Source organism: Myxocyprinus asiaticus, chromosome 19 (genome assembly GCF_019703515.2).
Source record: "Myxocyprinus asiaticus isolate MX2 ecotype Aquarium Trade chromosome 19, UBuf_Myxa_2, whole genome shotgun sequence".
NCBI lineage: Eukaryota > Metazoa > Chordata > Actinopteri > Cypriniformes > Catostomidae > Myxocyprinus > Myxocyprinus asiaticus.
This window is the reverse complement of record NC_059362.1, coordinates 8260960-8277721: the sequence shown is the minus strand read 5'-3', so window position 1 is coordinate 8277721 and position 16762 is coordinate 8260960. Positions and strand designations below refer to the sequence as shown.

The window sequence follows — 16762 nt, the reverse complement described above, 5'->3', positions numbered from 1 at the left end:
CTTGCCACAGTCACCTTCAGCTTGCTCACTGGGAGTCCAAATACAAATATTATTTACTTATTTTTTCTAAGGCACAATCTACAATAAAGTTTTTTAAACCACATAACAATGACTATAAGACATTACAGACATTATTGCTTCATTTTCTGTTATAGCATAATTTTTCGTAAAGCTGCTTTGAAACGATGTGTGTTGTTAAAAATGCTATACAAATATATCACTTGACTTTACGTATGGGAACATTTGAGCTTCGTTTTCGGATGAAATGTCCACAGTTTTGCAAGTATTTTTGCCAAAAGAAAGTTTAATGAGTATATTTTGTTGTAAATTATGTAATACAGTCAAAAGAATGCATTTTTAATAAACTCTACCCTCTAACCCAAACCCCAACCCCAAACCTAATCATTAGTGGTGTAAAAATGTAATCTTAGAGGGAAAATACAACCTTTGAATTCTGCTCAGCACTGTCTTTGTGAACACAATTACTTCCTAGTAATCACTCATTACCAATAGGCAAACATTAAACAATCTTGGTGCTCTTCTTTGTTACTTTGTTAAATATTTGACCCCATAGAGGTGATTAGCAACACTAACGCAACATGAATACACACAGACAAGCTGTGAGGTGAGGTCAGTCCAAATTTAAGTCCATCATTTGTCCCCAATGCCCACCAGCAATTAGCCATTTCTCTTTGTTTACGCCCCTAATTATAAAACACTCCCTCTGCTCAGCAGAGCAATCCATTATTAGACATATCCATTAATCTGTGGACACGACTGGTGCCTGATGGAGCCAAGACAGGCCTGCGGTCACTGCTCAGGACGGGCCAAGCAAAACCCCACTGCTTTGAGTTTAGAGGTCCACTAGCTTCACATTTATCACTTCAGTCTTCCCCTGGGCTGATGCTGACTGGTCCTCATTAAGGGCATTTTTTAGGACTGGGGGTTGCCAGAAGGCCTGAGATGCAGCAGCATCCTTCACTGTCCCTCCAGCCCTGAGTGATCTTCCTAATCCAAAGATGATCTGATCATACAGCCTGATCTCTTAAAGGAATAGTTCACTCAAAAACTAACCCTCATGTTGTTCCAAATAACAGCATATGAGTCTGGAATGACATGAGGGTGAGTAAATAATAACATAATTTTCATTTTTGAGTGAACTATTCCTTTAACATCCATGAAGGAGCATAGAGGCACAGGGCTGCTGTGATTAGGCTAAAGGGCTTGGGCTTGATCATGAAATCCAATAAGATATATGCATTTAAGTCTGTATCTGCTGATTCCCTCCCTGACTAAATGCCTTTATACTCATATGCTGAATAAATTGAGATTCATGTGGAATTATAGACACAGGGCACTACATGAAAAGAGTAATCGCTCATAACCACGGCTCCAAAGTCTCTTGGCAATTCAATGTGCATTCACCAAAGTATAATCATATTTGAGTCTTATTTTAATACCTGCTGGTGAGTCTACAGTGAGAATAATCCCAAGTAGGTCTCAACGCTGTAGTGAAGTTGAAAGAAGAGACTTGACCGTCTAGAATCAAGAAATGTACTGTTCTAAGAACTCGAGAGAACAGAAATTCTAATCTCAGATCAAAATGTAGACTCTTAAAATTGTGGTGTACCTTCCATTGTCTGTAACATGTGCAGGATCTGGATATTTGATGGAAGAAAACTTTAATTTAACCTGTAACTATGACCATATAAAATAAACCAAAAAAATGAAGATGGACATCCCTGAAAGTGTTGTTTGAAGGTTTGAAGTAAACACAATTTCTTTTGAGTTAATCACAGATGATATAAATGGACACTCGAACATTATTCCTTATGTTACACAATGAGCTAAATATTACAATTAATTAAAATAATTTAAAAGACTTATCTGCATTTCAAGTCAGCACCTTGCATCTACAATCATTATCAAGGGAAGAATGTATTCAGTATACGTAGCATGCTTTCGTACAATCAGTTCTTTGAATACTAACTAAACAGTCTCACCATGACAATTTCACAAATTAATGAGTTTAATTATGATACAATGCATTGTGAGGTGTAATTTGCTAGCAGTGGTATGTATACAGTATATACATGGGCTGAATGATGTTAGATAATAAATTACAGGAGTATTTCAAAATAACAATGTTAAAGTCAACATGAAATGGCATTCATAATCCATTTTACTTCCATAAATTGGACTTTTATTAATAAAATTGTGAAAAGTGGGTGTTCCATACCAAAATGGAGATAAACCTGAATGCAAGTTGAATAAAACAATGTCTAAATAGCTGTTTGGCTATTGGTTAACACTGTGTAGCCCATTAGCCTGCAAGCTGAAAAGGAAGGTCATTCCAGGAGGCAGAGCAATTTATTATATTTTGAAGAAAAATTTGGAAGACACATTTTTTATTTATTTAGAATAACGTTCACTGACGAATTGTGCACAATAAGACCCGGAGCATGTATTAAGAAAGTAAACAAAAGAGTCAGTTTTGATTCCATGTTGACTTTAGGGTCATCAGTTGCTGAGATTTTTCTGTAAACATATCATTACTTTAATAAATTAAATAAAAATAGTGTCTTCTTATAATACATGTCTGAGTTAGATGTTGGAGAGAAATGTTCTTACCTTCATTACAGTAATGACCTACATATCCTGTTTTGGAGCAGTCACAGTAAGGTTCACCGTCAGCCATGATGCAGCTTCCTCCATTTTCACAGGGGTTTTCCGTACACAAGCCTTCCATCTCTAACTGAACCTTTTGGCTCCCCAGGCGTGTGGGAACCTGATTCCCATAACCCAAGTCTGTAATAATCCCCTTGAACGGTGCCATCTCCTTAACCGCCGGTAGTGTTAGGGCAGATGTCCGAATGTCTTGAGGCACTCCTCCAAGATACAGGTCGCTGACGATCTTCATGAACTGCCTTTGTGGTCTCACCTCGTCCACCTTGGACTCTCCGTCCAGCACCAGCACGGTTCGCAAGTTGTGCCTGCTGATGGTAGCGAAGTGCCAGCGACTATCGTTGACCATCTTGTCGGAGGTTATTGTGGTTTCTGCACAGTCCACGCTAAAATGCAACTTCAGGTTACCTTCCTCAATGGTCAGAAGCAAAAAGTCACAGTATCCTCCGTCATCAAAGTAGAGAACCAAAGCATTTGATATAGTGGTTTTGAACTGAAAACTGAGGTCACTTCTGGTGCTGGCATCCCAGCGAAGATAACGTGCCCACTGACCCTTGGATCCTGTGAACTCCAGGCCTAAACCGAGGCTCAAGATGGTGCTGAGCAGCAATAGTATACAATGGGGCCGGCAAAGGGGAGGCATGGTAGCAAATGATTATGCAATCACAAGGGTTCCTTGTGCAATAAACCAAATCAAATTCCTTAATTATTTTTTCCTGCAAATGATGTGGAGTTCATTGAAGAAACATTGGATCCTTTAGGTGATAACCATATGGGCGAAGAAGGTAAGGCCATTGAGGTTCCTGACACATGCTATCCTAAATCCTGTTTAAGGGCACTAGGATGAATTCTAAACAGACTGAAGAGCCTTGAGATAAGAGGAGGTCAAATGCTCAGCTTCCACGTTAGAGAGGCTTGACTGATGATGTTCCTTTGAGTCGACTTCCTGAATTAAAAGAAAGATGCTCCATTTTGGTTCTGATTCTGTATCGCCACATGTTAATGGCCACATTGGGCCTTTTAATGCCAGATCTGTGAAGAAAAGAAAAAATACACACAGGTTTCCATCAGGTTAATTTGACATGAAATATACAGACAAATATTCAATAATTACATGGGCACCTTTATAATTAATGTATTCCCTTAGGCTTTTTTCTGACAGGCAGGCTTTTTTTCATATTCAACTCAGATCCGTTTAGTTGTTTGTAGTCTAAACTGCAAATAAATAAATAACCTTGTAGAATCTAATTCCTATACCTAAATTTTTGCTCAATTATTTCTACAAGGCTTGTTGTACTTATCACAGCACTTTCCTGGTGAAATGAACACTAGAGACACTACAAACAACAACTTTAATTTCCTTTCACCCAAATCACAAGTAAAACTGCAGATTATCAGTTTAATAACACTTTTTGCCGTGTTTCTCACACAATGCTATTTTATGACATCAAAAAACTTTTACTAAATTGCATGACTTGTATGGCGATACATTTTAACATATGCATTCCATCAGTGGTTCTCAACCAGGGGGTCGGGACCCACTAGGGGGCCTCAGCACACTTCCTGGGGGGCCTCAACATCTCTTAAAATTATTTAAAATTAGGTAGATTATTGTAATTTGTATATAATTAATAATTGAACTTATTGAAAAAGCTAAAAAAAATTATAATAACATTTTTATGAAGAACATATAGTTTTAGACATTTTTGGAATCATGAAAATGTATCATGATTAATTGTTTTAACCTATTGATGCTAGTAGTTTCTTACATTAAAAATTTTTGAAAAACAAGCTTGGTTCTCATTACAGTAGAAGTAGCAGAGGAAATATCTTATAATAGATATGTCTTATAAATATCTAATAGCCTACATGGCGGGCCTTGGAGTCAAAAAGTTTGAGAACTACTGCATTACATAACCATTACATTTACAAGCTTATACAAATGTGATCAAACTGCAAAGTAGCTCAACTGATAGAGTGTTGCACTTGTGATGCAAAGGATCAGGGTATGGGTCCTGAAGAGCATGCATTAATTTCACATTTGCTTTTTATCACACTATTGATTAAGTTTAGGTTTAAGGTTTAGGTTAGGTAGGTAGGTTTTGATTATTAAAAATAGATTGGGCATTAACCTTCAAAACCTCATCTGTTTTGGGTGAAAAATGTACTTGCTTTGTTTTATACATTTAAGGAACCACGTAATATAATTTAGCAAAAAATGAAGCCACAATCACTTTTCATGAAAAAAAAAAAAAAAAAGATTAGCTTTTACAAACAAAATCTAAACCACAGCCATATGTGGATTAAGATCTGATTCAAATCCTATTTTCGGAAATTAATTTCAGTATGAATGATCAAAAAGTATTTCAGGTTGTTTTTCTTCATTCGGGACACATTAGCAGCATTTCCACTATTGGGCCAGTGCGAGGCAATGCAATTAACTGGTCAGCCGGTGCCAAAAGCCTCATACCTCAAGCCGCGAGACCAAAACCTATCTGTATTCCCACCACTGGGCCAATAGTCCCGCAGCATTACACTAATATCCACCCATAATATACCACCCTGGTGCCAATGTCACACACCCTGCCCATTTCACAAGCAAGAGGGAAACACAAGCTGAGGTATCAGACCCAGGAGAGAAGCTATTCCTCTAAATGAACATGAATTTGTGCTGTGTCCGCAACTTTTTTTTCCCCCAACCTGTAACATTGTGCACTGGATACACATCTTGGCAAGTTCGGGACAATATACATAATCACGTCTTCATTCGGCAAATGCCGAGTCAATCTGAAGTTGCACATTTTCATTAGCCCAAATATTCAGAAAAGCCCTGATTTCGTCTACTGACCAATACTGATGATTCTCCAGTCTCCATTGATCTGTTGAGGTAAGCTGGTAGCTAAATATGAAAAATTGGGAAATGAGTATCTTGGTGCTGAAACCTCGGACCTGACTCAGCAAAACTCCACCTTTGACACTGACACCGCCTCAATCCCCAGTTGCAATTCTTTGGCCCAAGGGTAATCGGCAGGCCAGGGCGATTGGCCGTTGGCCCCGATGCAGCCCCGGAAGTGACAGTGGGAACACAACTAGTCCTGGCACGCAGAAGAATGCCCTCAATTGGTCCAATAGTGGAAATGCGGCTAATGTGACTCACAAAGTGCAGTTGCTTCTATAACTTTGTCTGAATTCACTCATTTATGCTCACACATAGCATTCAATATGTACTGAATGGTGAGTGAGTGATTTCAAAAATATCATATGCATGAACGCATAAATAGTAGCCTACAGTAATGCCTCTGACTATGTTGTCTGATACGCCTCATGAGTTCAGCTTGACTGACATAAATTTCCAGTTTTTTACCCTTGCTTTCCACAATGTGAGCTACACACTTACAGACCACTACAAGTTAGCCATTCATAGGTTGAGTTACTGAAGAATGTAATGACTGTGGCTCAGTGGTGCTTTCAAAACTTTGCTCTTTTTATTTAAACACTCACACTTCACACCCCTGTTTGGGGTGGGACTACCTATTTGTCTGATAAGACAAATAACTTTGTTTTTTAATACTTTTAAGAGGGCCAATGCGAAGTCAACTGTTTAGTCTTGATGTATAAAACAGCAATAAAGTCATTCAGGAACACAGTTCTCAGCTTGTTTTGAATGTGTAGCCAACATAAAGAACATGGCATGCAGTTGATCCACCCAAAACAAGTATTTCAATGTAAATTCTATTATCAAAATAAATTGCATTTACAATATCAAGGGAAAGAATTGACAATTATGATTTTTGTCACAATCATGCAGCCATAAACAGGGAAATGTTTGGGAAACCTTTTTGAAAACTATCATTATTCACGCAATTCCATTTGGTGCAGCTAGTAGCACAGAAATTACACATTTTACCTTTAAAGATTGTTTTTATTGTTAGTATGTTAAACAGACATACAAACAGACATCATGTTTTTATTTTAGAGACGCTAGTAAAGCATTTTTCTCTAAAATAATGCTTGCCTTCTATACAAGTAACTATTTCACTTTTAACACTGAATTTACATTTTGCAAAATACAAGTTGCCACAAACCCCACAGTGAAACATTTGCTGTATGCAACACCTAAGTATTAACAACACACGCAGTGAGTTGACAGATGTCTGATGGAGCGATACGTGTGTGTAGAATTCCATCCGTCCCTGACCTGGCTGTTGCTTTGGCATGGAGCCCCCGTAGACAAAAGCCTCCCCAATCATAGATGTTCCATAGTGGTGCAACACAATAGCCCCTTAACTACCAGCCCTGAATAGTTAATCTCTCCCTGGCAGCCAGCTATTGAATTAAGGGAACTGATACCAACACGGATGTGTGGACCGTCTCCTGAGCGATAGTAGGCCTTGTCTGTGTTTCAATGGGGAACGAGCTCTCCATAAGATTTGAGACGAAACGTGAAAAGGGTGAGTGGAGCAGAATGCAGTGGCCACAGTCAAGCCATTTACCATACACGCCACCCTAATAAGCAAGCCATCATAGAGAAGAATTTTTTAAAAGGACTTCCTGTGAAGGCTGATGTACTGGGAATGGGCTGGCCTGAAACCCGATCCTAACTTGGAGCCCATTACGACTGCCATGTGTCTGGCAGCACTCACATCGAGGATTTATTACAAACAAAATACACACTATTGGGTTACAAATGATATAGATCCAATAAGAACTCTACAGAGCAGTAGTCTGTGACATTTATTGTTCAAAAGACATTAAGACAGGATTTTAAAGTGCTGCTTAGGGCATAAGTATAAAATATCCCTTTTATTAAGTAAAACATTAAGGGCTAAGTTTAGACATGAAACCTGAGGAATTAGAATGTACATTAGGTATATGTTTTGCCATATGTTGCTTAATATTCCATAGAATAAGTGTTGCATTGGGTTCCCAAAAGGCATACAAGTATGAAAAGCTTACACATACAGTAACTATCAGAGGAAAGGTCTTCCATCCGCCTTGAGTGATTTACAGCCATTGCCGGCATTTTTTTTTTTTTTGTCTCTCTCTGGGCAAAAAAATAATAAAATATATATATTTTTCATAAATGTCAGGATGGGGTAAGTTGTCACAATTTTATTGGAGCAAGTTGTCACAATTGTTTTAAATGTATATCATTTATTAACTACAATATTTGTTTGCCAAAACAATGGTTTGATATTTGTGTATGTTCCTTTTCACATTTTTGTCATTTCATGAATTGTTTTGTTTCATAATTGTGTGATTAAAAACAAAATTCTAGAGCAAATAGTTTTCCAAATAATTGATGTCCACATATGTGGACCACGGGACTAAGTTAGACTAAGTCTGCCAAACATGTTGAGTGGTCCAAACATCATCTGCAACCTGAGACTGAACTTTTGGTTATATTTTAGGAGTGAATGCGCTTAGCTGCATAGAAAGCTATAGGATGTACCCTTGCTCCCTATTTAGTGACTTAACACCTTAACAAATTAATGACTTAACATCCAGTGTGCTGTCTGTCTGCACTTGTCTCAGAACAGTTCGAAATGCACCTTATTTTCATCCTAACTCCATATAAATCCTCTGAAACAAACTTTATCAGCTTTTAGATGAACCCATTGATTCTTAATGTGAAAATGCACAATAAATATAGGAATGCATTTACTAATGTTAATGAATCGAATCGTATTGTACAGTAATAACAAAATAAAATATAACAAAATTTCTATTAAATAAATACAAAATGACCCACAAATGTGTTCATGTTGAAAGTATTTCAAAATTACTAAAAATATATATTTTTTTTTTTTTTACTTTTGAGGGAATACTGTCCTAATTTCCACATATGTGGACATCATGTTTATCAGCACGCTGGCGCACAAAATTTTTAAAGTGGCATATCAAACGAAACAATAATACACAAGTTTTGACATAAAAAAATATGTAAGTGCTTTTATAATACATATAATATATCATATGAAATATAAGCTTTATATTTTTGCCTTTAACCCTTGGCCTAGGCCAAAATTGGCCAAATTAACTCCCTTTTTAAGTGCCTCACTGTGACCTTGATTTTTGATTTATTTAAAGAAAAAGAGGGATGAGTCGAAATTCATTTTTGGTGGTAATCAACAATATACCACAAATTCTGCTGAATGAGCTTAACTTCAATTGAACCTGGAAAATTCCTTTAAATGCTGTTGAAATGCCTGTAACAGGCTGTATAATGGCAGGGTTTCATTGTGACAACTTACGCCACATAGTGTGACAACATGCCCTGCTATTGGTGCATTACGCCACACAAAGTCACTGTTTGTTGAATGAACTTTATCTTTTCTTCTGGGTAATATTCGTGGAAATGTTCAATAGCTTTTTGTATCCCAGACTTCAAAGTATGTATATAAACAGAAATAGACTTTAAAAAATAAACCTACCCTGAGAAATATTCACTGGAGTAAAAAGTGGGACAAGTAGCTATGGTCTATCCTATATTCAGAATACAGTTACGTTGCACATTTGTGCATTTCAGATGCTTTTATTCAAAGCTACATACAGTGCATTCAGGGAATACATTTAATCAGCATGTTTATTAGTGTTTTCAAACCAACAATCTTTATGCTACTTGTACTATCTACCCATTAAGCTACAGAAACAATAGATTTTTCCTCAGTATATGGGCTTTTCTGCAACGTCACGTCAATCTCAGCTGAGTTCCTGCATACACCCTCAACTATCTCCTGTATTCATTATCTCTCAAATTTTCAAAAGAGCAAAATTTCTCTTATTGAAAGGACAATTTGGCATCAAGTCATCAAATACATCCTGACATGCTTTCACAGAGGACAACAAATAAGCAAACCACAGCAACCTGCAGAACAACAGTAGCTAATTTGCAGTGGTACAAACATTGTGGAAGAGAATTTGTTAATCATAAAAACTATGTCTCAGATTAGATTCATAAATAAGCCTTTAGAAAAAAAAAAAATACAGGCATTTTAACAGTGTTTGAGATGTACTAAACAACACTGCAGTTTCTATAGAATCCTGATGGGCTGCTTATGTTGTTTGGAGAACATAAAGCGCCTTTTCGTGCAAGTATCTAATGTATGTTGTATTTTACGCAATGGGTCTACTTGATAATATATAAAGAATAAAGCAATTTGATCTCAACTCAGTCTTTTTTATGCACACCTTTAAATACTTTTTCTTATAGGCTAAAGGTAAAACTTTGAGCATGTATAAGGTCTATCTAACTTTTGATCTGTTAAAGCAGAGAGAGAGAGAGAGAGAGAGAGAGAGAGAGAGAGAGAGAGAGAGAGAGAGAGAGAGAGAGAGAGTTGTTCATGTTCGGACTGCTGAAAGCATCCTTCAGTCCTCTTTCTGAGCAATGACAGTGGATCCTCACACATCCAGGAACAATTTCACAATGTTTATATATGGATATAATAGGAACAAAATGAATAGGAATTTTCATTTTGTTTCACGTTCCGAACAAGCGTCTTCAAATGTATATAATAATAATAATAATAATAATCATAATAATAATAATAATAATAAAAACCTTTACATTAGAAGCTCAGAGCTATCCCTGGGCAAATGGACGAAAGCTACTTCTCTAGTTTAAAAATAAGTATATTTCTGAAAATATAAATGAGGATCGCAGAAGTGTGACATGACATATGAGACATGTGTAATGTGATATGAGCCAAAACGCATCTGTTAAACTCTCTAAACGTCTTAAAGTAGTTTTGCTTTACCTTATACGCAGAAGAATGCACTGTCCCGTAAGAGAATGCGGTTAATTCACAGATATTTTCAAAAATGTTAAATCCACGTTGCGAGTGATGGAGCGCTGCTGTAGTGATGTTGAGGTCAGGTCTAGTGTAGCGGGATAATCCGCATCCGCGCGTCCGCGTTTCCCAAGCTCGCTCTCTCCTCCGTGCGACTGACGCGCTCACGCCAGCCCACTACTTACATTAAACACGCCATTTAAAGACGTACAAAAGACAAATAAAGCGGTTCCCGTCAAGGAATCCCCTTCAGGTATCATTACTTAGGTGAATATTAATGTCTTATCCTCATTACATCATACGTCTTCCACATACCACCAATGTTTCTGCACAAAAATGAATTGAGAAAAGTCCCGGATGTGGGTGGATGTGTAACATATTTACATATCAACGTCGTTTAACTGTTAATGTTTGTTTGCTTGGATCGATTTGTTCGGTTTCAGAAGTCATATATTGACTTGATAAGACATATTTTGAGTGGTAAACGGTTTTCTTGGAAGGCTGGAGAAATTTTGGTGAACTCTCCATGGTGCTGAAAAGCTCCACAGTTCTGTAACTGCACAGATCTTAACCCTTGTGCTTCAATTTAAAAAAGTTACTCAGAGGTCCATAGGGGACAAAAATGTCCACGTCAAAAAAAAAAAAAAAATGCCATAATAATATTATATATTAATGTTATTTTCCACTTGCAATGAGTTAATTTTTTTAACCAACATCAGTCCTGATCATAACTACCAAATATTCATTCACTGTTGTTTTTTAATAATAATAATAATAATAATAATAATAATAATAATATATATATATATATATATATATATATATATATATATATATATATATATATATATATATAATTTGTATTTTTTTTTACTAAATGCTAAGGGGAATTGTTTTTTTTTTTTTTATTTATTTTTTTTATTATCACAGTCTGGGATATGGCTATGATTAGCAACAACATTGATTTTGCTGCATTATAATTGTTTTTTTGCAGTGTCAGATAATAAAATAAAATAAATAAAAACTCACACTCAGTACCTTAGAGGACAAAAATGTCAGCATAAAAAAACTGCCATAAATATTATATATTAATATCATTTTCCAGTTTCACTGACTTTTTTAACCAACATTAGTCCTGATCATAACTAGTAAATATTCATCCAATTTCAGGATTTTTACCCTTTAAATGCCAGTTTATGCCACTGTTGTTTTTCACACACACACACACACACACACACACACACACACGTTGGTGCGGCTATCCTTAAGAGGACTCTCCATAGACATAATGATTTTTATACTGTCCGAACTACAGATTCTATCCCCTAACCCTACCCCCTAAACCTAACCCTCACAAAAAACTTTCTGCATTTTTACATTTAAAAAAAAAAAACATAGTTTAGTATGTTTTTTAAGTGATTTGAATTATGGGGACACTAGAAATGTCCTCATAAAACACATTTATAGCATAATACCCTTGTAATTACCAGTTTGTAACCTGAAAAATGTCCTCGTAAACCACCCAAACCTGCCCACACATACAAACTTCTCAATTCACACATGCAAAACACACTCTGACATCCATGTCTTAATGACTACAGATCTGTCGCCCTGATGTCTGTGGTCATGAAGTCATTTGAGAGACTGGTGTTGGCCCACCTGAAGGACATCACTGGACCCTTTCTACATCCCCTTCAATTTGTTTATCGAGCAAACAGGTCTGTGGATGATGCAGTCAACATGGGATTGCATCATGTCCTGCAACATCTGGAAAGACCAGGGACATATGCTAGGATCCTTTTTGTGGACAGTTCGGCTTTCAACACCATCATCCCAGCTATTCTCCGGACTAAATTACACCAACTCTCTGCTCCCACGTCTATCTGTCAGTGGATTACCAGCTTTCTGACAGACAGGCAGCAGCTTGTGAGACAGGGAAAATTCATTTTCAGCACCTATACAATCAGCACTGGTTCCCCCCAGGAATGTGTTCTCTCCCCACTACTCCTCTCCCTCTACACCAACGATTGCATCGCCAAGGACCCCTCTGTCAAGCTCCTGAAGTTTGCAGACAACACCACTGTCATCAGCCTCATTCGAGATGGTGATGAGTCTGCATACAGATGGGAGGTTAAACAGCTGGCTGTCTGGTGAAGTCAAAACAACCTTGAGCTGAACACACTCAAAATGGTGGAGATGACTGTTGACTTTAGGAGGAACCCCCCAACACTGTCCCCCTTCACCATTCTAAACAGCACTGTGGCAGCAGAGGAGTCATTCAGGTTCCTGGGCACTACCATCTCACATGACCTGAAGTGGGAGACCCACATTGACTCCACTGTGAAAAAGGCCCAGCAGAGGTTGTACTTCCTTCGCCAGTTGAGGAAGTTCAACCTGCCACAGGAGCTGCTGATACAGTTCTACTTAGCAGTCACTGAGTCTGTCCTCTGCACTTCTGAAATTGGATATCAGAAGACTACAAAGGAGAGTTCAACTGCTGAGAGGATTATTGTTTGCCACCTGCCCTCCCCTCAAGAACTATACACTTCCAGAGTGAGGAAAAAGGCTGGAAAAATCACTCTGGACCCCACTCACCCTGATCACTACCTTTTTGAACTGTTGCCTTCTGGCCGACGCTTCAGAGCTCTGAGCACCAGAACCGTCAGGCACAGGAACAGATTTTTCCCTCAGGCTATCCATCTCATGAACAGTTAAAACTGCCCCTTTGAGCAATAGTTATGTGCAATACACAGCTTAGTCTTTTTATATTATCCAACACATCCTACCTCTTCTGCCATTACATTCCCTTGCACTGTATATAACCGATTTGTATTTAGATTTGGACTACTTGTGTGTGTGTGTGTGTGTGTGTGTGTGTATGTATGTATGTATGTATGTATGTATATGTACGTATATATTCAAAGATATGTATATTTGTATGTATGTATATGTATATATATATATATATATATATATATATATATATATATATATGTATGTGTGTATGTGTGTGTGTATGTATATATATATATATATATATATATATATATATATATATATATATATATATATATATATATACATACATACATACACACATATACATACACACACACACACACACACATACATACATATATATATATATATATATATATATATATATATATATATATATATATATACAACACAGATTTAAATTTTTAAGCCAGGGCTATGGAATGAAAGCATAATATCACAGAATTCATGATTTTATGCTTAAATGGCACTGGGGTGAAATATTGCAGTTTTAATGGGTTTCAATGTTGACATTTTTGTCCTTAAGGTCCTGAGTGTAACTATTTTGTGTACACAGTATATTATAGATGCATAATAGGAACTGAAGTCGAAATTCCAAAATTCCTCCAAAAATACACACCTTTAGCTAAATTTATGTCGTTTTTATACTGCATTAACACAGCCAAAATGATAAAAAAAATAAATAAATAAATAAAAAAGACAAAAATGTCCCTAAGGTCGCACAAGGGACATTTTCATTTCATTAACATTTAAAATTCTACTTAATTCACCAACCGGAGATCTCCAGTCAGTTCTCCAACTCTCAGATCAAAATTAATATAGTCCAGTGTAGTAACATATTAGGTAGTTCTGGCAACCTATTTAAATGTAAATGTTATTGAAAAGATCACTGACGCGGCTTAATAAGTCCAGTGGGAACACGCAAGAGAAAGCAAATGCACACGCTCGCAGGAAACATGTAAACATAGCACTCCATATTTGTACACCAACAGAAAAGTTCTGGGAGTTATTGTTTGCATGTTGCAAAATATCACATGAGGCTTAAATAAGCATTAAGTTGCATTTGGAATATTTACTTTATCAGGTCTTTTAACCAAAGTGATTTGCAGTGCTGGGTAAGAGCCTAACTTCAAAATACAGAAACAGTAAAAAGCACTGGGATCTCTGCAGTTTCTTAGTTGCTATGTCACTCTGCAGCCCTGGCATGCAATTCACAATCATTTAAGCTATGACAGTTTGGGCATTTACAGTAGCCCTAAAAAGTATTTGGACAGTTAAAACACCCAAAATGTATAAAATGCCATTGCATTATAACAAAATATCACACCAAGTGGCATCTGCAAACAAATAATCATATACGTTATCTCAGAACTAATTTCACTTTTTTTTTTCAGTTACTTTAACAAAAGGATCCCAAGGTGATGTTTAGTGGATTAATGGGCTGCATCCGAAGCTAAGCTGCCTTGATGCCTCACTGCCTAGTCAGGCAATGACTTCATACAGGCATTGATTTACGTGTGAAGGCAGCTCATAAGGACTCTGGTTTCGGACGACCTTCCAAAGCACCCAAACGTCATGTATAATGACCTAAAAGGATTTCCAGTGAGCTTTAGGCATGCCCAAGTAAATATTTCTACAATGATCTTTTCTCGTAGAAATGGAATCATTTGTTGAAATCTAGTGAAAGTGTCCAAGCAGGACCTAGACATGTTTGACAACCAGAAAGTGTAAACATTGTTGACCTTTTTTTCATTTATCTAGTTCTATAAAAACTTAAACTTCTTTTTGCAACATGTTTGGTTTGAAAAGTGTACTTATGCTATTTTCCTTTAAAATAATTGGCACTTGGTTTGATATTTTGTTATATACAATTTTGTTATATAGAACTGTTCTTCACCACAACAGCACACACAGACAAGTTGCACCTGCTTGTGAATGAGTGTCAGAAGAGAAACAACTTTTGTTTTCATTATATAGGACTTGTGTGGTGTGTGTGTGTGTGTGTGTTTGTGAGTGTGTGTGTATGGATGGAGCTGTTCTTTCCTAGGGTTACAGAGACTGTTCATCTTCCTTCAACTACACCTCTCCAAAGACACCTGTACACTTTCCAGGACACCATCTGCTACAATTCATTATCCCATAGAGCTCGCTTTACTACATTACTTTTAGAGCAGCCCCACACAACACACCAGCACATAAAACATAGAGGAGTCAAATTTTATTTCACTCAACCAGTTCCAAACTGTCGCCAAGCCCGGCTGCCACAGTCTCATCAAGGATAATAAACAGCAAGAGACAAAAAAATAAATAAAAATCTAACTAGCTTTCTGTTACTGCCAGGACCTAGCCACTTCTTATATTTCTTTTAAATGTTCGCATGCAGCTCTCTCCAAATCAAAGACAGTCCCACAAAAAGTGCCACATCAACCCAACAAAAAATCCACCCACAACTCTGCTTCTTTCCAAATTTAAAGAAACACATTCTTCCACAACTGTTTCCTGCCTCTTGTTTCCCCACAGTGTCTGAAGCTAATGCTCTCTGCCCTGCAGCTTCTCTGTCATAATTAGGAGGAACATCCTTCAGCCGAGACAGGTGAAGGAGCCCCGGAGACTCTATAAGACAGCCACATTCCTGACACCTGAAGCAGAGGTCTCCAAGATAGGGCAGACACTCTATGCAGAAATATTATGCTTTTTGCTATAAAGCAATAGAATAGAATGCACCATACATTCGCTGTCAGTGTGTTTAGTCCCACTACTAAATATGACCATAAGATGACTGATGAATCATAGCCAGCATTGAAATGTCCTGGTTAATTTGTTGTTTCAGTCCTCAGAAAAGCATTTGATTTGACCAAATTGTAACACAATGAGCTATTCTATTAGCAACTATTCTCATGGTTCAAATTGCCTTTTTACCTGAGAAACACTCCTTTATCATTAGAGACATTTTAAAGGTGACAATAAGTGTTTAATTTATGTGCCGCACTTAAAAAAATATATATTTCAGACTATTTTGAAGATTAACACATTTCAACTGTATGACAAATTTCCATCAAACTCAAGTGAGTAATCTTTTTTAAATAATTAACAAATTATTTAAAATATTATAATTTCAGAATAAATGTGAAGCATTTAAACTTGATGAAAAATGAGCATGAACTTTATAAACTTAGTAAACAAAATTAATGTTTTAAACAGTTTAGTTTGGCAAATGGCAAAGCAACTAATTTTTTTTTTAAGTAATCCACTAATTACTACATACCTATCTAAAATTTGTAATCAGATTACTTTACTGATTACTTTTTAATAAGTAATCAAGTTACTAATAACTTCCATTTAAGTTGCGTTCTAAAACACTTTTCCACTCAACAAATTCAAAATCATTTCTATATTTCCACTTTGTTCATTGTCACACACAATTCATACACTCTGCACCTTGCACCTCTGCACCAAGTCTTCCAGCAACTACTCTCAGAATAGTCCAT

General features: G+C 36.7%; 1 protein-coding gene across 1 annotated transcript in view; it reads right to left on the bottom strand.

Annotated features, from left to right (window-relative positions):
• Positions 1 to 10556, bottom strand: part of LOC127410426 (neurexin-3b) — a 491153-nt gene extending 480597 nt beyond the window's left edge. Inside the window, exons 1-2 of the mRNA XM_051645685.1 lie at positions 10443 to 10556; positions 2632 to 3717 (exon numbers count right to left, since the gene is read on the bottom strand). Coding sequence (XP_051501645.1) covers positions 2632 to 3328 — 697 coding nt within the window. The 5' untranslated portion in view covers positions 3329 to 3717; positions 10443 to 10556. The remainder of the gene's footprint in view (positions 1 to 2631; positions 3718 to 10442) is intronic.
• Between the last annotated feature and the right edge of the window lie 6206 nt (positions 10557 to 16762).